Source organism: Chelonia mydas, chromosome 16 (assembly GCF_015237465.2).
Source record: "Chelonia mydas isolate rCheMyd1 chromosome 16, rCheMyd1.pri.v2, whole genome shotgun sequence".
Classification (NCBI taxonomy): Eukaryota; Metazoa; Chordata; order Testudines; family Cheloniidae; genus Chelonia; species Chelonia mydas.
In genome coordinates this window covers 7,920,114-7,943,461 of record NC_057857.1, presented here as the reverse complement: position 1 = coordinate 7,943,461, position 23,348 = coordinate 7,920,114, and the positions used below count along the sequence as shown (strand labels likewise).

At 51.5% G+C, this 23,348-nt stretch overlaps 1 protein-coding gene across 4 annotated transcripts in view; it reads left to right on the top strand.

The window, feature by feature from the left end:
- Positions 1-23,348, top strand: part of WHRN (whirlin) — a 107,751-nt gene that overhangs the window by 64,752 nt on the left and 19,651 nt on the right. For 3 of the 4 annotated variants that reach the window (XM_043530434.1, XM_037879920.2, XM_037879918.2), the window contains 5 exons: positions 1,050-1,252; positions 1,761-1,797; positions 11,443-11,655; positions 13,510-13,716; positions 16,975-17,007. In XM_043530434.1, the coding sequence (XP_043386369.1) occupies positions 1,050-1,252; positions 1,761-1,797; positions 11,443-11,655; positions 13,510-13,716; positions 16,975-17,007 (693 nt within the window). The remainder of the gene's footprint in view (positions 1-1,049; positions 1,253-1,760; positions 1,798-11,442; positions 11,656-13,509; positions 13,717-16,974; positions 17,008-23,348) is intronic. The other variant, XM_037879919.2, reaches the window with a different exon arrangement.

Sequence of the window (23,348 nt, the reverse complement as noted above, 5' to 3'; positions counted from 1 at the left end):
GAAGAGCTCCACTCCTGTGTAGAGCATGGCTACACTGGAGTTAAAACCCATGGCTGGCTTGTGCCAGCTGACTCCGGCTGCAGGGCTGTTTAATTGCAGTGTAGATATTCAGGCTTGGCTCTAGGACCCTGCGAGGTGGGAGGGTCCCTGAGCTTGTGCTGCAGCCCAAGGCTAAATATCTGCAATAAAACAGCCTCTTAGCCCGAGTCAGCTGGCACGGGCCAGCCGCAGGTGTCTAATTGCCGTGTAGACTTATTGAGACACCTAAATAAGGGCCAGGTTTTCAAAGCACTCAGCACCCGGCGTGTACCCCAGGTGCTGAACTTTTTGGAAAACCCAGCCACTTAGTTGGTCCCCCTAAGAGTACGTCTACACTGCAAGGGAAGGTGTGATTGTAGCATGTGTAGGCATACAATAACAGTGTAGCTGTAGCAGCATGGGCTACCAACCCAAGTACATACCCAGGCTCCCTGGCCAGCTTGTACGCTGGTTGTTAGCCTGTGCCACCATCTCTACACGACTATCGTTACCCATGCTAGCTAGATTAAAGCTAGCCCAGGTAGGTATACCCATGCTAGACTCACACCTTCACTTGCTAAAGGCCGCTGATCCCTTTAGAATATCTTACCCCGTGAGTGTTGGTGATTCAGCATTACTTAAGGAGGATGGAAATGTAACCCAGTGGTGAGCGTGTGTTATGGGTCCCTCTCTATGCCTGGTCCACAGAGGAGATGAGTTGGGTGATTTAGCTTAAGCTGTAGTAGCTCACTCTTTTAGTTCTGCGGGTCCCCAGTTCAACACCCCAGTGAGTTGGCCAAGATGGAGACCATCACAGGAAGGGGTTTTGCAGCTGTATCAAAAAGAAAGGAAACGCTAGAGATGCAGTAATGCCAGGAGAGGGGCACTGCTCTGTAGATAAGGCATGACACCAGGATACGCGGTGGATACCTGGTAACACCAGCGAGAGGAATGCTTGGCTCTAACATGAAGAGATGCTTGGGATGTCTGCCGGGCTCACCCAGGTCACTCATTTCTCCCTGTGTCTGCAGGTGGGAGATCAGATCCTGGAGGTGAACGGCAGAAGCTTCCTCAGCATCCCCCACGACGAGGCGGTGAAGTTGCTGAAGTCTTCACGGCACCTCATCATGACCGTGAAGGACATTGGAAGGCTGCCGCACGCCCGCACCACTGTGGATGAGACCCAGTGGATCGCGAGCTCCCAGATCGGAGAGACCCCGGTGAACACAGCAGGGTTTGTATGCATTCAGCGTGAGATCTGTGGAACCTTGCTTTGTATGGCCTGCAAGCCAGCATCCCAGGGGTTATGTAGAGAGTTGCCTGGATGTCGTTTTGTGAGATTAGTGGCCTGTATTCCATGACTTGGCCTGCTATGGTCCATGAACCCGTTATATGTACCTGTAATCTGGAACCCAGCAACCGGTGGCCTGAAACCTAGCACCCCCTATCCTAGAACCTGGTAACCTGTACCCTAGGACCATATTTTGGAACCCAGCAGACTGTGCCCATAGCCTAGAACCCAGCAGCATGGGACAGTGCCCTGGGGTCTAGAACATGTCTCCCTCTGGTCTAGAAGCCATTAGTGACGTATGGCCTGCAATTTAATATTCTAGTGGTAACCTAGCACAATGGGGGAGGGGCAAGCAGCCTTTTTAATAAGGTCCATGCCAATAAGTCCCACCCTGCCAATTCGGACTGTTCTGAGTTGGGTCGGTGCTAAAGGTTGTTCTCTCTCCTCACAGGGCAGCTGGTGATCACACAGCCGAGGCAACGGCAAAGGTAAGACTCCGGACACGGGGAGATGAAACGAGATGCCCGAGGAGCCCCTGCGGGCTGGAATTAGGCTTTGCCCTGGGCAAGCTGGAGAGCCAGTTGTACACCAGCAATGCGTGAAAGACAGCACAGCTTCCCCGGGGAGAGGAGCACCATCTTTGCATAGCTGCCTTGCTCTTCTTTGGTCAGACAGTACAAATCTCGTGCTCTGGGAGATAAGCCCCCTTCTCCTGCAATCTGAAACTAAACCCCCCCCCCATGCTCCAGGAGCACTTGGAATCCGAATCCGAGTCCTGATCCAATTGTTGGCCAGATTGTGATCGCTGTTACTCCAGCGGACATGCAGAGTCCCTGCAGCCAAGCGAACGGAGCACCGGTGTGTGAGATCCAAATCCGGCACCCTCTCTTTTAAGCCCACTGAACCAAAGACCCAAACAAACCACGGTGCTGGAAATGCAGCTCTGCGTGTTGTGGGTTGAGCGTATTCCCAGCTTGAAGACTCTTGCTCTGGGATAGCCCATTGCTCGGCCCCCTCGTTCCATTGCACCTCTTGCAATTCCCCTCCCTTTCAATAGCCCCCTCTTCCTAATGCTCGCCAGCTGCTCATCTCTTGTGAAGCTAGGGCCAGCCTACTGGAGCAACGGGGATCTGGGCGGGAAGCAGCTGCTCTGGGTGGTGCAGCTGGCAGGTAGCTGATGTCCAGTTGTCAGCGGTTTATCTTGCGGAAGAACTTTAAAAAGCTTGTAAGTTGCTTTTAATTACCATAGCAGTTCTCCGCTCCCTCCCCCACCCCATCAGACATTCCCAGCTCTTTCCCTCCTCCTCCCTCTCGGAGAATGAGTTTTGCAGGCTACTGTGATTTATGATGCTCTGATTCTTCAATCCTTCACCTGTGCACTGCAGTTTCTGCTCCATTTCCTATCACTGGGGAGGGGGAGAAGAGGTGGGATCAACTGTGGGTTTTCGTGGGGCACACTGATTTTTATAGTGATAGATAAGCAGTGACATTCGGTGGCATGAGATGGTGGTCTTGCAACAGTGCAGTGGCAGGATGCAATAGTGTGACAGTGCAAAGGTTTCTGGGGAAATGCTGCAGTGGCCAAGGATTCTGGATTCCGACTTTCTGAGAGGTTTTGCAGGCCATGATAAAAAACAGGGTAGTAGATACACAGATCTTTATCTGCCACCTCTGAATGATCTTTGAGTTGGCAATAAGGTCAGCTCTGAAGGGAAGTTCTCATCAGGCTCTGGTGCTGAAAGAAGATGCATCTTGCCTAGGATGCATATGGTGGCTGGCTTTTTAAATAGTTTTGATGGCCAACAGAAATAGCAACAGTCATGCAAGCGGAGGTGTAATGATCATCAGATCACATGCTCCGGGCCATAAACTGATTGCTTAAGGGTGTCAGGGTGTAATTCTTCCCTTCCCTCATGTGCAGCCTGGCACAATTATCCTGGGGCATTGTGTGCTGGGGCAGGGATTTCATCTTCCTCCAGCAGCATCAAGTATTGGTCACCTTGGAGGTAGGATATGGGAGTTGACGGACCAACTGACTGATCCCAGATGGTTAATTCTGTAGTTCCAAGAATGACAGAATAATGATACGGAGCACTTATGTGGCACTTTGATGGAAAGTGATCTCGATCTCAGAGTACTTTAATAACTCAGGCAGAGCGAGGTCTTACCGCCCCGTGCAGTGTCGGGGCGGAGCTGCTCTGCGAGCCCCGGCTTAGCCCTGTGTCCTGCCAGTGGGCTCCGCTCTAAAACAGGAAGAGATGGCTTGGAAATAAGAAAGTTGCAGGAAAGAAGAAAGAACCTTAATAGCCAAACATGTTTTCACCCACTCTGATAGACAACCCAGATGTTGCTCTTCAAGAGCATGCAGATGTTTCCTGATTCGTCAGTGCTTTCCAGCTGGCCTTGGTGTCTGACCCTTATTTAGGAGAGAGGGAAGAGGTTGATCCCCTTCCATCATGAGAACTGGCTGTTGCCCTCCCTTCCACCAGCCACCTTCTGTGGTCAGGGTCACGAGACCCTCTTGCCCATGCATGGGTGCAAGTGCTGTAGACCTTTGGGGAGTGACTGGCATCGGGACGCCAGTGAGGATGGGGATGCTCTGAGTTTCCATCAGGCAAGGCAATCCAGTTGATTGCCAGATGGGTTAAAAGGTGAGAAGGTGGGGAAGCCTGGCCAAAGCCCTGCTCCAGGGGAGAGCTCTGCTACGGTGGGGGTTGCTTATCTCTAGATCTCCCATATGCATCAAAGAAGAGATATTTAAACAGACAAAAGCTAGAAGGATGGAGCCAAACTCTTGCAAAGGTGAGGGGAACTTCACATTCCCCGCTCTTCAGATCTCCCTGGTGATGTGTCAGTTCTGGGGGAAGTCATAAAGGGCCACAGCTGAACCCAAGAGTGAAAGAGCCAGGCCCTGGGATAGAGCTGGCAGCTGCAGATATCTCTGCATTGCATGGTTTCATGAGTGAGACGACCCAGGCTGCTGGGCAATGGGATAACTCGCTGGTGGTGCTTTCGTCCATTGCGCTGTGGAAATTAGACTCTCCGGATGGACTAGCAGAGATAGAAGGCTTCTCCTCCCCCCCACCCCATCCCATAACTCCAGTTCATTACACTGATAGTGCCCTTTCTTGGAGGGGGAAGAGGATGACAGATGGCTTTGGATTTCTCTTGCCATTCTTACAGCACCCGTGACCAACCGGGAATCAACAGCTGCATCCTCGCTACAAGAGAGTAGGCAGAGGGGACATCCTAGAGACTAATCTCAGCCATCTCCATCCCAGTCTGATCCTGATGCATTATCACATCCCTTCCTCTGTCTCCAGCCATTCGGGGCTGGGACAGTATGTACCACTGGGTCTGGGTCCCAGTGGGGGCAGGTGGGTGACCAGGTCTGCAAGTCTTGGTTCTCTAGAGGGCTGGTACAACGCACCACGGCCAGGCCAGGCCACAGCCAGCAGCCACACCCTTTCACCTGCGTGCCCAGGAGGTGGGAGGTGTGGCAGGGACCTGTGTGCCACCAGCTCTGTCTTTCCCCTTCACAATGACAAGTCTAACAGTAGCCCTGTCCTTAGCTTATACTCACTTGATGGAAGCCTACAGGCAAAGGTGAAGGTCAGCGACCTTATGGGGATACTTGGCAACCATCAGACTCAGTCCAGGGCCCTGTAATACCTGGCAGGCTCAACCTGCTCAAGGCTGTGGGTGGAGAGAGAGTCTAGTCCGTCATGAGGGTGTCTGGCAGATATTGCAGGTCTGCCACACCGCGGGCGCCCATGTGCTGTGCTCAGCTGCACTCCGAGGCTATTCACGCAGCAGTGCCAGGAGACTGGAGGCAGAAGGGAGATCAGCAAAGCTCTGCCTGACACAGGCATGCACCCTCCTCCATTTCGCTTTGGTTCTTTTATTGTCTCTGTCTCTGCCGGCTGCTGCCATACTGATACAGCGCTCAGCCCTGGGAACGGGAGAGAAAGACCATAGGAAGCAGCCCTTGGACCTATCCCATGGCTTTATAAGCCACCACCCTGAAGGCTCTGTTCAGCTCATCCGGAATCCTCCTCCACTCCAGGCAAGATGAGATGGGGCTCAATGTTAAAGACTATAAACGAAATTCTTTTTATTGAGGTTGTTGGCCCTCGAGAGACCCTGGGGTTCTCTCTGGCTCCTCAGCTGGTCAATCAAACCCTGTGCTGTCCCAGGTCTCCAAAGCCCTGGAGCGCCACAGGGCTGAGAGCAGTCACATTCTTTCACCTGCCCACCAGCTCCCCTTCGGGTCTGCTTAAGACCTGGATTGAGAGGACACGGAGGGGACAGCTGCCTACACTATAATCGTTGCTCAGAGGAGGGGCATAGAAACCGATTATCTTAACGTGGCGGCTGAGTTTGAAGGTCTATTTTGCAGCAGTGGGTATGAAGACTGGAAAGCCGCCTCCCCCGAATGATCATCCGAAGGGGTACATTTAAATGACTCTGTCACCCCCCCAAGTCACCCTGGCATGCCCCTAGAGAGTGGAGACGCTCTTCAATCTGATTCTGCCCAAGACAGCTTTGCATTCAACCGGGGCTCAGAGCTGCAGTGTTAGTAGGTGATTTCCCTCCTGCAAGCGAATGGTGGTGCACTGCTGGCCCTCCCGGGGCTGTGCCCCATGGGAGCTTTACTGAGCTGCACCCCAGAGGTGGAGCAAAATCGAAGACGCATCAGCAGGAGAGAGATCCAGGAACCCAGATGTGGCTCTGTGCCTGGGAGGAGATGCTGCAGGCGGGGAGCGGGGGGGCGGTTAATTCTGAACTAAGAGTGCAGGGAAAACAGCAGGGTCAGATTGTGATTAATGAGTTCAAATAGATCACGCTGCCTTCTTACTGAGAATAATTATATGTTGAAAAAGGGACAGAGCAGAACCGGTCACTGCCAGCTGAGAACTCTGAAACATCCTGGACGCCAATATAATCTTCTACCTGGCTATGTTACGTTCGCACACCCACGCCCAGCAGTCTGAGCGGAGCCAGGTCTCTGAGACCGGGTAGCTCCCCACCCGGGCACCGCACATCACAACGCAGCCAGGAATCCGGCGACGGGGAGTTGCCGCTTTGCTGAGATTATCGGCATCTCTCTCGGTGCAGCCTCCTCCTTTTAAATGGAAATGAGTTGGGAAGTTTCACAGGTGGAATGCGCTGATAACAGATGTACACTCCTTATTTGGCAAAACATGTTGCACGGTCTGCATGCTTTTCCCTGCTTCCCCGTGTCTCGTTCGCTTGGCTTTTGTTTCTTTACAACAATTTGCATCCTTGATGTAGGAAGGCTGAACAACAGACCCCTGGCCTCTTCAGGGAACGCATCAGGTTAGAAGTTGCTCCAAAAGAAAACGCCCTTTCAACTCAGCCAGGTTTGAAAATCTCCCTGGCACTCAGTTGGGAGCTGCTGGCTGCCTTGTATACCCTGCAGGCTCTTCAGTCTGGGTTCTGCTATGAGCTTGCATCAGTGGGGGTGGGCGGGAGGGAACTGTGGTTGATCTTGTTTTGTCCCTTCACATAGAAAGAAGCCTGGCACTCACCCACCCCGGGAGCAATACAACCTGGTGTTAACTCAGTAGCTATTGAAGGCGTAACTTCCTGGCTAGCTGAAGGGGGACAGGGCAAACACTTTGTTTCTCCAGCTGCTGTGCAGTAATATTTTAGCTCTATATAGCTACAGCTTTAGATAGTCACACTTTAATCTCTGGGGGCGGGGGACTACTTTCTTGGCAGGAACCTAGGGATACTGCAGTTTTGGTTCACATCACCTACTCACTGGCAGATGCAGTGTGGTCTAGTGGTTAAAGCAATGACCTGCGACTCCGGACTCCTGGGTTCTATTCCTGCTTGTGGGTGGGCCCAGGGTCAGATTAGGGGACGAGGAGTGAGGACTCCTGGGTTCTGTTTGTCCCTGTCTGCCTTTCTCTGTACTCATGTGGAGCACGACAGTCATGGTGGCCTCTAGGCCCCACTGACTTTGCACTGAATGACCTCTCCTCACTTTGCTGCAGGGACCTCTTCTGACCCACCCAATCACACAGCACACCTGTATGCCACTAGCAGCTCTCCCTTGATCTTAGCACTCACTTGTTCAATTCTCCTCTCCCGAGTCCTGTTCTTCAATGTCTTCCCTTGCTTCCTTCTTCCACATTCATCTCCTAGCAGAGTCCGTGTAGAAGGGCTGGCTCCAGAGGGCAAACAGGTGGTGTGTTTAGGCCAGGTCCTGGCAGGAGGGGTGTTGCTGACATCCTAGGGATGATCAGAGATGGTTGTGAGTGCGATGGAACTGGTGTTGGGGAGTCACAGCTGAGGAGGGAGCAGTCCTGCTTCTCTGTGCCTCAGTTTGTCCATCTGAATACAGTTTGCTCACCTCAAGGGTGGGAGATCTTCAGCTGTGATGCACTGGAGACATGCAAAGTGCTGTCACTCCTGCCAAGAGACCTGGCTGGGACTTTCCTTGGGGCCCTTCAGCACAGCTTCATCCTACGCCACAGAGGTGTCTGTTACTTTTAGAAACATAAGATTAGCTCTACCGCATGGTAAAGATGTTTCCTTGCTATCTCCCCTACCATCCAAATGGAGCCAAAGCACTTCCTAAACTTTTCTATAAAGGAATCACTTAGCCCAGCACTGAAGGGCAGCCACCTCTGCGGTGAAACATAGCAGCTGCTTAACAGTGCCCAGCAACAGGGCAGAACAGAAGTGAGGTACATCCTAACCAATTCAAACAACAGGAGGTCAGGTTGGCTGAATGACCCAGGTTGGAATCTGGCCAGGACGGCTGGCTGTGGACTCTGAATAGTGCCAGGAGGTCATTCATGACTGCAAGCGGTCAAGATCTCAATCTTACCCCTCAACGTAGAGTGACACATCTCGGCACAGAGCCCTAGGCACCATGGAGGGGAACTGGATCATTGCCAGCTCTGAAGGAAAGCAGATTGCCAAATGCCTACAGAAATGAGAGACAAGGTGGGTGTAGTAATATTTTTTATTGGACCAGCTTCTGTTGGTGAGAGACAAGCTTCCGACTATTCTCATTACACAGAGCACTAATGAGCGTCTCTTACCTGATCGAGCTCCCCATGCCACACCCCCTGTCATAAATATAAAGGGAAGGGTAACCACCTTTCTGTATACAGTGCTATAAAATCCCTCCTGGCCAGAGGCAAAATCCTTTCACCTGTAAAGGGTTAAGAAGCAAAGGTAACCTCGCTGGCACCTGACCCAAAATGGCCAATGAGGGGACAAGATACTTTCAAATCTGGAGGCGGGGAACAAAGTGTTCTGTCTGTCTGCGTGATGCTTTTGCTGGGAACAGATCAGGAATGCAGCCTTACAACTCCTGTTAAGTTAGTAAGGAATCTAGCTAGAACACGTTAGATTTTCTTTTTTTTAATGGCTTGTAAAATAAGCTGTGCTGGAGCGAATGTATATTCCTGTTTTTGTGTCTTTTTGTAACTTAAGATTTTGCCTAGAGGGATTCTCTAAGTTTTGAATCTGATTACCCTGTAAGGTATTTACCATCCTGATTTTACAGAGGGGATTCTTTTATGTTTTCTTTAAATAAAATTCTTCTTTTAAGAACCTGATTGATTTTTCATTGTTCTTAAGATCCAAGAGTTTGGGTCTGTGTTCACCTGTACCAATTGGTGAGGATTATTCTCAAGCCTTCCCCAGGAAAGGGGGTATAGGGCTTGGGGGGATATTTTGCGGGAAGACGTCTCCAAGTGGGCTCTTTCCCTGTTCTTTGTTTAAAACGCTTGATGGTGGCAGCATACAGTTCAAGGACAAGGCAAAATTTGTACCTTGGGGAAGTTTTTAACCTAAGCTGGTAAGAATAAGCTTAGGGGGTCTTTCATGCAGGTCCCCACATCTGAACCCTAGAGTTCAGAGTGGGGAAGGAACCTTGACACCCCCTTTCAGAGTTATCCGTCTGATTTCAGTCAAGCGACACCTTGCAATTACAGTGGATTGTTTAACGAATAACAGGCAGTTCTGTAGCTTGCTGTTGAGACGAGTCATGTGCAGGACATCAATAAGTTCTCTTTAAATATCAGGCTTTAGTCCCATGGAAGGATGTGAACTGGGACCAGAGGAAAAGATTAATATTAAAACCCTGTGGCTTGTGGAGCCACTTCAACGTAAAGCCGATAACAAACCTCTTGTTTCAGGGCTAAGAAGTAATCTGGGCGGGGTTGTCTTCTCGCGATGATTTCTCATAAAGGCGGCTTTTTAAAGGGGATGGCTCTGCTGGAAGCACATAATGGGAGTGGAGAATCTCAGCTAGGAGCCTGCTCTCAGCTTGAAAGATTGGATGGCTCAGGGGGATTGGGAGTGGACCAGCGAGCTCCCTCCCCTTTAAGAGGCCAAGTCAAATCCAGCCTAGTAATGACAAAGGCCAACGTTTTTTAAAAGTGGCCGCTAGTGCTAGTTGCTGTCACGTGTGGGTGCCCAGCCTTGAGCACGTGGGTGCTGTTTGCCAAGCAGGCTGAGTGCCCAGAGCTCCAATTAAAGCCCAGGGGAACTGCAGATGCTCAGCGCCACTGGAGAGCCAGAGCTGGACACCCAAAAGGAGAGGCTGATTTTGAAAATGGGGGTGTTGTCACACTTCACCTCCAGAGCCCCTCCCTGGGCCTGGGTGTGGTGTTGCAGGGCTTTTTTCAGTCTAGCACCCCCTGCAGTCATTCCGATGCCACAACGGTCTGTCATTATATGTGACCTGTGGCCAGGGCACTGCTCAGGCCGTTCCCCTTCCGGGGTTAACAGAAAAGTGCCGGATAGGACCCACAGTCTAGTGGCTTTTGAGCCTGGGCCCCTCGACCTCCATCTGGGACCCAGGATGTTTGGCCTCTTCTCTTTCTGATGCCCACACCTTCGCTCTTGGCCTGGGGAAGGGTCGGGGAACCCAGGCCCACCCTCTGTTCCGGGTTCCAGCCCTGTTTAGGCGGCCAAGGACTGTTCCCTTCATTCCCTCTGCCATTCTCCCGGGGCTGCGCCTCCCTTTCTCCAAGCCTGTCAACATCTTTCCCCAGCTCTCTGGATTCTACTATCCCTGCCTGGAATCTAGGACTTCTTTCCATTTCTTCTTTGGCAGCTATGGCGGTGCCCCTTTGGAGCTGCTCCCAGCCCTTCTTGCAGCAGCTGGCCTGTGAAGAGTCACTCCTCTGCCTGGGACTGGTCAGTCCTACGGTCCTGGAGGCAGGAGCTCCGCTCAGCCCTGTCTCTGGAGCTAGGGTCCTCTCCCAGACTCTCAGCCTTAGGCCAGTCAGTTGTGCCCTGCTTCAGGCAGGGTTCCCTCCCCAGCCCTTCTCCTGGAGCTGGGATTGTGAATGAAGTGAACTGCAAGGCTTCCCTTCCCAATTAGCCTCCCACTCCTCCGCCCACCAGCGCCTGCCCTATGTGAGGAGCTGGCGGCCTCTTTGCTGCTCCCCTTCTCCCACTTAGCTGGGGGAGAGGGGACATTTGCCCTGCTTTCTCTGCAAGGTTTCAGGCCTTTAGAGGTACCGTGTCCAGATTCCTTCCCCAAGCACCATTCACTCCCAGGACCCTTAGGTCTAGATGTATCTACTGGACCCTTGGGCACCCGTAATGCCAGCCGGTGGGGTGGGCTGACCACCAGGCGCTGCTGCGCTCAGTGGCGGACTCCCCCGTTACAGGGGGCCTGAGTCAATAGCACCTGGTGGCCGGCGGGAAATGAGCTTGCGCTCTCCATTCAGCGTCCGCCTCACAAAAACCACCAGTGGGAGCCTGAGCAGGGCGGCCGAGGATCAACCAGACCAGACGACCTCACTCCCCTCTCAACCCGAGACCTGGTACCTCCCAGCCTGGGCTGAGGCACGGCAACTCTGGGCTGGGGAGCAGATGGCTTTGCTGCTGTCCACGTTGCACCGGTTCTGAAGATCAGAGACGCTGCCTTCTGTCAAGGCACCTCTCCCCAGCTCTCAGTTCAGTTCAGCCTTGACAGAAGCCAGTATTAGCTAGCCAGGAATGGCTGAGCAGGGGCCCTGGGTTGTGGGATGTAACCTTTAACGTGGTGCTACGGTCGACCTCTCTGTCTGCTGAGGCCAGTTTCTCAGCCATCCAGCCCCAGGGTAAACCAGTTCCCATGTGTTCTCTTTCAGCCCGTGTTTTACAGGGGCCTGGCTGGCTCCCAGGTGACGCTGAGCAGCCTGGTGAACCAGACCCGCGTCATGCTAGAGGCGCAAGCTCGCCACCTTCTGAATGAACAGGAGCGGGCGACCATGGCCTACTACCTGGACGAATACAAGGAGACCAACATTTCTGTTGACTCCCTCGTCATGGCTCTCTTCGAGCTACTCAACACACACGCCAAGGTAAGGGAGAGCCACCCCCAGCTCCAGGGAAGCACGGCTCACCCACAGCAGAGCAAATGGAACCGCACCTTGTGGCTGAAGTCAGGCCAGCTCCACTACACCACAGCTGGCGAGCCATTAGTAAATGGGGCGGTTTTGTAGGCCAGCGAATTCCCCAAGCCAAAGTTGCAGCAGAGATACCGCATGGTCTGCTTGGAGGGCACTGGACTGGGAGTCAGGAGACTGGGGGGCCTGTTCCTAGCCGTGCCACTGACCTGCTGCGTGACCTTGGGCAAGTCACAGCTCCTCTCTGGGCTTGTTTCCCCTCCCACCCATGTCTGTTTAAATTGTAAACTTTTTGTCTCTCCCTGTGTCTCTGCAGCACCTAGCACAATGGGGCCCTGATCTGGAGCCTCTAGGTGCTGCCACAACACAACTAATGACTGGTTATGGGTGCAGGGAGTGGCTGAGACAAGGGGCTGTGATGGCAGCTGGTTACAGCCTGAACCACCTCACCAGAATGCCCGTGTGCACAAACTCTGTCCCAGGGTTTGAGGAGCTTAGAGTCACTCCAGCCATAGGGCTGGAGATAGCGGACATCCCCGTGGAGAGAGCCCCCGTGCGATCTGGCCATGCACACAGTTCTTCGTGCTCATGCTCAGCTGGGAGGGAAGCCTGGAGCCAACAGAGGGCAGGAGCATGGGCTTAGCCCCTCTAAACCCAGGCAAGTCCAGCAACCATGCTGGAGAGTGTCTCTGAAGGAGGGTGAATCATAGAATCATAGAATATCAGGGTTGGAAGGGACCTCAGGAGGTCATCTAGTCCAACCCCCTGCTCAAAGCAGGACCAATCCTCCAATTTTTGCCCCAGATCCCTAAATAGCCCCCTCAAGGATTGAACTCACAACCCTGGGTTTAGCAGGCCAATGCTCAAACCACTGAGCTATCCCTCCCCCCGGGTGATGGGGCATCCGTTCCACAGCCGCCAGGTGGGCAATGAAATCACCCAGGGCTTTACGGGGGGCAGAGCAAAGGGGCAAGAAAGTGGGAGGGGCACATCCTGAAAGACACCTCTCCCTGAGAATGGGGGTGGTCACTGACTGCCCTGACCTCCCCCCCCATACTGCTCTTAGCTAACGAGTGCCGGATGGATGTGGGCTGCTGCAGGCAGCACAAAGCCTCCATCCCACGGGACTCAGGTAACAGGGCTGCCAGCATGTGTCCCCCATTGCAATAGCAGAGTCGGAGATGCCGCATGCCCTTCCCGCTCCCGCTGCGGCTAACCAGGGGGCAGGTCTCGTTCTAAATCCGCTACACCCTAATGGCCCCTACTGCTGCGGTTAAGTAAGGGAACAGAAGCTCACTCTGCTTTTACCGATTGCGTAATGAGACCAGGCTCCTTGCCACAAGGGGAGTAAATGGAGTTTGCTGCCAGAGGAGGGAAGAGTGAAAAGCAAATGGATGTCCAGTTTACTGGGGTTTCTTCAGCCCTCCTCCGTTAGGCTGTGGAACGCACCCGCTGTGCTGAGAGCCGAGAGCATTGTTCTGAATGGGGCTATGGGCTCAGCTGGGTTTGATGCACACACGGTTAGTAAATGCAACATTTGCACATGCAAATCTGTGCATTTCTACATGCACAATGGTCACCGGCTTGCATTATTGCTGGCTGGAGCACACGTGGTCGTTTTGTGACCAGGCAAACCTGTAAATACTACGGGATCTGCTTAGGAGGCCTGGCTGCAAAGGTGTTCGGCTTTCCAACACCTGGCACCAAGGCGTTAAAAAACGCGTGGCATCATGGTGCAGCGAAAGGCCAGCTGTCTCATGCACTATCTTCATGTTGACCTTTTCCTCCCCCCCACCCCCCCCCATCCAGTTCTCGCTGCTATCTGAGGTGAGGGGGGTGATAGCCCCTCAGGACCTCGATCGCTTCAATACCCTGGTTCTGAAGCGGGAGATCGAGTCCATGAAGGCCCGACAGCCCTCGGTGCCCAGTGCCGACTCCTACTCCATGACGTCCTACAGCGACGCCGGCTCCTCCACTTGCAGCCACTTCACCTCCACCACGGTCAGCTCGGCTCGGGTGAGTACACTCGGCTTTCCTGCCGTTCCCAGTCAGCCTCCCGAACCACCCTGCTTCTCCGTGAAGCCCTACCCGCTCCCTGCCATCTCGTGAAGTCCTCCTGCAAACCCCTCCCGCCCCCCCCCCAAACCCTCCACAAACCTACTCCCCCTCGGCTCTCCAAAATGATCGCCAAGCTCACACGGTGCAGGGGCTCCACTCTGGCAGTGGGTTGCAGGCATCACGGAGACCCTCGTCTCGTATGCAGAGGTGGGGCGGAGAAGGTGCCTGGGGGCAGGAGAACAGCATTGCTGGCTTCGGTCTAAAATTGCTGCCCATTCACTGCACCCACGGCTCTGAAGCTAAGATCAAAGTGGTCAAACCGAACATGCTTCAGGGCACAAGCAGATCGCCACAGGCATCCGGGAAGAATCTACCTTCCAACCCCCTAGCCCATCCCCTCCTCCACCTCCACAGCATGGCAGAATCAGCTGAGTGAACTGTGTGAGAGAAGAGGAAATCTCTCCCGCTGAAGCAAGAGATACTGGGCCACTGTTGATGGCAAGGTGCCAGCTTTGATTGGCCTGTGATTGGCTCTCATTGGGCAAACCCTGTAACCCTGAATAACCGAGGTATAGCTATAATACTGGAGAATATCATGTTTTGCTTGGAAAGGCTCCCCCGGTGGCTCCGTGACAGCACTTCTACCCCCGATGCCACACGCATGGGCTCAGTAACAGGTGGGGGTTGGTCGAGAGCCAGAAATGGTGCTGAAGCATCAGACTCGTGCCCCGAGATCTCCCCTGACCTGTGTACGAGTGGTATTGGTGGACCCCATCCAGGCAGCCAGGGCAAACGGAGAGACCCTTGAAGCACATGGAAAATGCATGTGCACGCCCTGTAAGCAATTCAGCAGTCACATGCCTGATCTCCAGTGGGAATGGGGGCAGGAGGGGGCAGAGCTGTGCTGGAGACCAGTGCACTGAATCACCCTCTGCACTCCACCCTCCTGCCGCTATGGGCCAAAGGGAACCAAAGAAGCGGGAGGATTTCTGCTTTCCTCTAGGGAGGGTCCGGTTGTAAGTCCTTAGGGCCCTCGGGGTTGTGTCCATGATCTGTGAGGAGACGTCCGCTGAAGGTCATGCGGGACCTTGGAGATGACACACCTGGTCTTTGGGAAAGGGCCATTTGCAGGGTCCTGGGGACCGCAGAGGTGATGAACCTGGTGGGGTGCTCACACTCTGCCCCCGCTGAAGTCAGTGGGGAGTGCCAGCAGAGTCTGACCAACACTGAGCCCGCTTGAAAATCCCTCCTTATATCACCGCCCTCCGTTTCTCATTGCACAGGCCCGGGCTCCAACTGCCTTTCCCAGCCCCTGGCCTGCCATTATAGTGATGATACTAGCTGTCCCTTTAAACAAGTCCCCCTCTTCCCCATGCCCCCATAACCACACGTGCTCCCTACCACCCCCTTCCCCGTCCCAGCAGGGATGATGGAAATCGCGCCATCTGCATTCCTCTTCCTCCTGGCGCGTGAGTGACAATGTCTCGGGGTCGTCGCCGCGTGCACCATCTCATTAAGTTATCATAATCACCTCTAAGCGTGCAGCGGCGCGGTCACAAAATTAATTTCCCAGCCGTAAATTGGCTTTCATCATAAACACATTAGCTGCCTTGGAAATTAAAACCTCCATGAAAGGAACAGACAACCGCGGCTGCTGCCCGATCAGCGCGGCGAGGGGGCAGTAGGAAAACAGGCCAGGCTTCTGTTCTAATGGGAGGCTCTGCAGCCAACAGGGGAGAAGCAGAGGGGCCTTTCTTGGGGATGAGGCAGCCCGATCTGAGCTCCGAGCATAAGTTTCATAGAATCATAGAATAACAGAGTTGGAAGGGACCTCTGGAGGCCATCTTGTCCAACCCCCTGCCCAGAGCAGGACCGATCCCAACTAAATCATCCCAGCCAGGGCTTTGTCAAGCCTGACCTTAAAAACTTCTAAGGAAGGGGATTCCACCACCTCCCTAGGTAACGCATTCCAGTGTTTCACCACCCTCCTAGTGAAAAAGTTTTTCCTAATAGGTCCTAAAAGTTTTTCATGGCACTGGGCATGGTTTTTCAGCCTTTAATGGGAGTCCCATAGTTAATACCTTCTGCACCAGCTGAGCTGGATTAAAGCAGCGTGCTGGATCAAGGGGGTGGGGATCGCTCAGTGGTTTGAGCATTGGCCTGCTAAACCCAGGGTTGTGAGTTCAATCCTTGAGGGGACCATTTGTTGGGCCAAAGATTGGGGATTGGTCCTGCTTTGAGCAGGGGGTTAGACTAGATGACCTCCTGAGGTCCCTTCCAACCCTGATATTCTATGATTTGGATGATTTTCTACATTTCTAGTCCAAACAGGAGACTCCAGAGTCACTCTGGGGCATAGGAGGTTGCCAGCAAAATATCTCCAGAGCTGTGGAAGGCAGGAGAAGGTGCTGGCAAATAACAATCCTCAACCAGGAGTGGGGTTAGCTCTTTGAAGTCAAATGATTACCAGGGGGATAGGGAAGGCTGGGAAAATATGGGTGACTCCTTCAGATCCCAAATGGGCAGGTGGATGCATTCCTGCCTTCATCCACCACTCTCCAACCACGGACTGATTCCTGCTTCTGGGCACACGGGATAGAGCTTCAGAATGCGGGAGTCAGGGTGAGCAGCCCCCTCCCAAATTACACCCTGTTCGGAGCACACGGAGCCATACCCCATAGGAATCAGTGGGATTGCCTGGGGTGTAAATCAGCCCCGGGTTTGCCCCAGGGTCTGTAGGGAAGCCAGGGCATGCAAAACAGCCACTCCTCAGGCAATCCTTGCTCTTCCTTTCCACACGTGAGACTTGCAGCCTCAGTCTAGTGCTACCAGTGTGGCCAGATCAGCCAGCTCCTGTAACGCCCCCGCCCCTAAAACCCTGATCCTTTGCTTTAACTCTGCCCAGTAATGCCGAAGGAGGAGATGACAGAGGGGGAACTCAAGGGGGCCTGTTATTTCTGTGCAAACCAAGAAAGGGCCCATGTAGTCCACCGATGCTAGTTATCTGGCCCCATCTCCCTGCTCTTCTCTCTGAACGGGGCTCTTGCTGCCTTTATTTGAATGCATTGGAGAGAACCCAAGGCATGTTCCATGGGATGGCAAGGTTGGGGATGGGGAGGGGGTTGTGCAGTGTTTTCTTTGTGTCATTCGTTTGTTCTGTTTCCTCCCTAACATTTTGTTTTTCCCTTTTATGTCTGTTTGAATCTGTTCCCCCAGGAGCGGCTCTTGTGGCTAATAGACCTGATGGAGGTAGGGTCCTTTCAGTGGGGTGGGGAGTTGCGTGCTGTGGTTTCCATAGTGAAAGAGATGGGGGAGTGGGGGGGGGCATAATTCAATTGTTTGCTGCCAGAGGCTGATGCCTTCTCGTTCGGTGTTTGCTTTCATTTCCTTTGCCTCTGCCAGCTCTCAGCCTTTCCTTAGCATCTCCCTCCCTGGAACTCCTGCTGGGGCAGCGATGCTTGGAGCTCCAGTGTAGACACGGCTCTGAAGTCTTTACCGCCATGCCCTCTGACCCGATTCGGGCCACGTGAAAATGCTGGCGCCCTGTCTACACTAAAGCTCCCAGTGCACTTGATGGTGCAACAGTGGCAGATTTGAAGGGCAAGTTCAGCGCCAGTCTCCTGGGCTGATCTGATCTATCCCTGTTTGTCCTTTCTACCTACTGTCTCATTCCAGCTTGTCTCATGATACCTTTGTACCTGCTCCTTCCATCATGGCACCACATCTGTCCGCTGCTCTGTGTAATCAGCCAGTCTATGCCCTGGCTGGGGGGTCACATTGGCCATCTAGGGCAGGCCACATTGGCCATCTTAGGTCCACATTGTCTTTGATTCAAGCGCCATAAAGAGCAATGTATAATAGCATGGGTTCTTAACCTAGGGGGCGTGACCACTCTCCTTTTTTGGTATGGCTAGATGGGGAGAGGGTCTCAAAATGTTTCGGGGAGGGGCTGCTGAAACTGTATTCTGCTGTACCATGGGCTCTAGGACAGAACTGGTTGAGAAGCCCGGCACTCTCATGTACTGCAATTCTAATCCGTCTGCAGAACATCTTCCAGACACACTGAGCCCCAAAAGGCTGCAACCGGGGCGGAATCATACACGACAGCAGGCTAAATTACAGGGTCCAGGTGTGTAAAAACACCAGTCCAAACTCATCCCCAGTGCCGCTCTGCTGAGCTGCACGGGAATCCCGCAGGGGCTGAGCCTGACCCCACTGTACGGTGAATGATTGCAAGGTCTCATTTGTGAGGCTGAGTGCATCCCGTAATGGACCTTTAAAAGCCCCTTCTATCTTGCAGGGAGGAATCTCAAGGTTATTGGATGGAATTCACCCTGCAGGGCAGGTGGAATCGTAAAGCACCTGGACTGTAGCTGGTGTAGTAATTGGTTTCAGTGGAACTGCGCCTGCATTTGGACCGCTTGAAGTTAGTCCATGCGGAGATAAATGCATACCTGTCTGACGAAATGTGCTTCGAGTGAGCAGTGGGCTAATGAGAACTACCTCACTGGACAACTCTGCTTCAAAGTGCTTTGCTAACCCCTGACTTTGCCTGCCATGAACTCTTGTCAGTGTCTCCTTTGGTGCAGATGGGCTTAGTATCCCCTTGCGCTGGATGTGAGCTGGGGGGGGCATCTCTGGGGAAAGAGGAGGAACTTCATAAATCCCTCATGCTGTGCACTCCCCCCCCGCCACCATCTAATGACCCCGCTCTCTGGGAAGTCCCGTAGATTGTCAGAATGCTCCCGTGAAGAGGGGATAGCGCCGTGTTTGGTGAAAGGTGCTATTTAGGCTGGGAAGGTAGCACAATGAAGGTTAAATGGAGTGGTTTGGGGTCCGTTAGCCAATGTATATATGTTAGCTGTAGTATACAGCATGTTAATAAGTAGTATGCACGTGGTATTTATATATATGGGTATTGGGAAGTTATGTTAATTGAATGTATTATTCGCTTCCCACAGTTCTCTTCACCCATGTCACCTATCCCACAACACTTTGCAAAACTGAAAGCAGCTTTGGAATTAAAAAAGAGGAAACTTGTCAAGGCAAAGATGCATGAACATTTCGTACCAAGTACAGCCAGAGAGTACTTTTGTTATGGCTCATCAATGCTTGGAATATAGCATTCAAAATGAGCTCTGGAAAGTATAGGGAGGTACCAAGGACAAGCTGGCACAAAGTAGTGGGACAAACTTAAATTTTAAGTGATGTGTAAAGAGTTTTGTAACTTGTAACATCACACTATCAGTTCTACTAGCTGAAATGTCTAACTTTGAAGCACACCTTCAGTGTGAAGTGAACTTGCTCCAAGGTAAGAATTTGCTTCCTGGAAGCAGGGCATGTATATCTCGTTTTCGTATCGTGGTACTTTGTCTTTAGATAATACATTTGGCTACGTTTGGTTATTTGGTCTCTTGGACATTTTTAAAAATGAACCGCGAGGGTAGTTAGATGATTGGCTACCCCTTTTAATCACTAGTTTGTATGATAATGCATTTGACAAAGCAGAAACTTGGGAAGTGCCACTTCACACCAAACTAAGGGCCAGATTTTTATTTTATTTACACCAGCAGAAAATCCCGTGTATATATGTGGGCTTAAGTGAAGTTACTTGGGATATACCTAGGTATAACTGAGAGCAGACTCTGGCCCTCTATCTGATAAAGGGACTTACTTACATGAGCCACGCGGATCGCATGATTCCATCTGGTGTGCAGGCCATCTGTATTCCTTCCCATCATGGGGGATGTGTCACCCCCAGGTAGTAGTAATAATCATACTTTGTAACTAAATCATTGTAAGTGACCAAAGCATTTGCAAAGGTGTTTACAGATGGGGAAACTGAGGCCATTTGTTCTTGTGTCCACACTGGTACTGAGCTTAAATAATTCCTCTCCCTCTCCGGTATTTATCCCTCTGATATATTTATAGAGAGCAATCATATCACCACTCAACCTTCTTTTAGTTAGGCTAAACAAGCCAAGCTCCTTGAGTCTCCTTTCATAATACAAGTTTTCCATTCCTCGGATCATGCTCGTAGCCCTTCTCTGTACCTGTTCCAGTTTGAATTCATCCTTCTTAAACATGGGAGACCAGAACTGCACACAGTATTCCAGGTGAGGTCTCACCAGTGCCTTGTATAACGGTACTAACACCTCCTTATCCCTACTGGAAATACCTCTCCTGATGCATCCCAAGACCGCATTAGCTTTTTTCACAGCCATATCACATTGGCAGCTCATAGTCATCCTATGATCAACCAATACTCCAAGGTCCTTCTCCTCCTCCTATGACCCAGCCAGACCTGGTTATCACCTCCTAGTTTAATGTGTCTTTGGCTCTCTGCTCAGTTCTGCAAAGCAGGGGTTAATTGTACAATGTAATAATCAGCTGCAGTCTCTTGATCACAGGAGCTCAGGTATTGTAGAATTTGCTTAAAAACGAGCTAGTCCTGAGGGATTTGGAGAGGGGTTTGGGTTTTTCCCGGCTGTGTAATTATTATGATTACAAAATTGAAATCTACATTGATTTTATGTGGTCATTATTTCGTAGCGAATGTAGTGCCAGATTGACAGACAGCATAGTTCTCTATACAGAGCCCAATCCTGCGAGGGGCTGAGCAGCTCCTGGGAGGCGCTCGACACCAGGATGGATTGGGCCCTGTAGCTCCAGAACAGACACTGCATAGAGGGCAGCAGTGTCCTCCCACATCCTGACCCCTGCGAATAAGCATGAACTCCATTCTGGGTGGAACAACTCATTGCAGGAGATGGGGAGGGTAACTTGATCTCCTTGTCCATTCATCCTTGAGTGACCATGCTCACCAGTAGCTGAAAAGGCCTAGCTTGGGGTTGGGTTCAGAACAAAGTTTCAGTTTTGGTTCTTATTTTACCCAAAATGGATCAGCCATGCCTGGTTTTAAAGGGACAGAGGTCTAAATAAAAGTGAGGTGGGGTTATCTAGTGATTAGAGCAAGGAGCTGGGTGTCAAGACTTCTGGACCCTGCATCTAGCTCAGCCACCAACCCCAGGGAATGATCACTAAGTCACTTATCTTCCTGTGCCTCAGTTTCCCAACTGTAAAGTTAGACTAGTGTATTGCCCTGCCATCCTGGGGAGGGACCAGTGACTTGATAGACTTAATTAATTAATATCTGGGAAGTGCTTTGAGACCCTCAAATGGAAGGTGCTTGAGAACAACTGGAAAAGGTGTTAGAATGATCCCAGGTTCCTGCAGGTGGTGAAACGAAATACCTGTTTTCCCAGTCACTTTGCCTGCCTGTTTCCCGTCTCCTGAAGAAATGATGGGTTGTGGCTGTTGTATCTTAAATCCACATAGAGGGGAGATTAGACAGGGGCTTTAAATTATCTCAGTTCATCTCCTCCAAATTTACCATTCAGCAGTGACCTTTCTGTTCATCCTGAAAACTTAGTTCTGAGACTGAAGTTCTAGAAGTGCTCTCAGATTCCCCACTTCTCAGTATAATAAACTCAATTAATGAAGCAAGAGGACCAATAAATTCACTTAACAATGTAATGGTGCTGGAGGTGGGTCTCTGCTAACATCACCATGGAATCTGGAACTCCCAGGCATTTCTGACAAGTAATAATTCACATGAATCTGCAGTGGGTTTAGATAGCATCTCAGTAGAAGCACAAGGAATTTTGGCAGGAAATCACAATATTGCTTGCTGTGGCTGAAAGAATGGAGTCCGATGTTTTAAGGTGTTTCGTGAAAGGTCTTCCACCCCTTCACCCCACCTGCGTATTTGGGGAAGGCAGCATGATCCAGAGCAGTGGTTCTCAACCAGGGGTACACATACCCCTGGGGGTACGCAAAGATCTTCCGGGGGTATGTCATCTCATCTAGATATTTGCCTAGTTTTACAACATGCTACATAAAAAGCACTAGCAAAGTCAGCGCAAACTAAAATTTCATACAGACAAAATGAGAAAGGAAGCTAATTTCCATGGGTTAGAAGGAAACAATTGAACCATGCCAAGCAGCCCCCCAGGTGGGATATCTGTTATCTCCTGTGCTAAAATGACATTGATGTGTAGTGTAGCTCAGAGGTGTTAAACCGCTGTCAAGCTACACACCAGAAATGGTCACCTTTCAGCCGAGGGCAAAGTGATCCCAGTTGTATAGCAATATATGTTAGTAAAGCGCAGTGGGACTTGAGAATATAAAATACATCTCCATATAAGTAGTTATTTTATTATTACCCTGTGTCCATGCCCATGTTGTTAGTACTGCTGTTGGAAAAACTTTGACAAACTTTATTTTGTCAGAACTGAAATGTTCTGTGGACACAGTTTGATTTGACGAACTTCCAACAGAAACTAGGTTTCCACCGGTTTCCTGCCATCTTGCCTACCCACCTCCCCAGCAGACCACCTGTAGGCTGCCAGGGAACTGAGAGCCTGGTATCCCTGGGCCGTCCAGGGTCGGGGACTCAGTGGCAGCCCACCAGGCAGACTGTCCCAGCGCCGGGACTTTGTTCCCTTTCATGGGGAATTTTCAATTTTATTCCAACTCTGAATAAGACCAGATTTCAAAATACCAAAACCCTCCTCGAAATAGAATGACCTTTCTCTGCCCGGCTCCTGTCGTTAGCAATAACTGGGAAAAAGGAGATGCTAATTTTTAACAGTGAGTTTAATTAACCATTGAAACCAATGGCCAAGGAATGTGGTAGATTCTCCATCACTTGGAGTTTTTACAGCAAGACGGGGTATATTTCTAAAAGATTACACCCGAGCTCCGCTACAGGTTGGGCTCAGTACAGAAATCAGTGGGTGAAATTCTCTGGCCTGTGCTCTGCAGGGGTCAGACTGGATGATCACAAAGGCCCCTTCTGCCCTTAGGATCCATGAATAACGTACATTAGAGGGAGGAGAAATAGACGGTTGATAGGAGCAGAGCTATTTCTAAACACTTGTTTTTCAAAGCTGTGGCATGGGGCCTCAGTGGCCTTTTAAAGTGAGAGCCAATAAAACCTGATCTTAAAATAGAGTGAGCTCCTAAAGGCACGTTTTTGCTTAAAAGCCATTACCTTTTACGGCCAGGAGCAATTTCTACTTTGCCCAGAAATATTAGGCATAAGGGAAATCCAGTCCTCTTTTAGGGCAGCTCAGCAAAAAATGGAACCATATTTATATCTCCACGCAGACGGGCCGAAAACAGCCAGGGTCAGCAGCATTGTTGGCAGGGCCTAGGCATAGAGCAGCCCGGGGGCTGCTGAGAACCCCCTAGCAGCAAAGAGAAGACTGGCAGGCTGCCTTGACTCAGTGAGTATGTTCCCCTTGCACACGGTGCCTGGCATGTCTGGAGACAGACAGCCTGCCAGCCCTTTCCCTGAAATGCCCATTACTATGGCAGAACATTTCAGAAGTATCTCCAGCTGAGATCTAATACAGGAACAGCCTGGTCAAAACAGAGATGGGGTGGAATGGATGTAAAATCACAGGAGTCCTGTAGTCTCCGCCAGAGTAAACCAGTGGGGGGTATCCTCATGGGTAGGGCCCTACCAAATTCGCGGTCATGAAAAACACGTCACAGACCATGAAATCTGGTCTTTTGTGTCATTT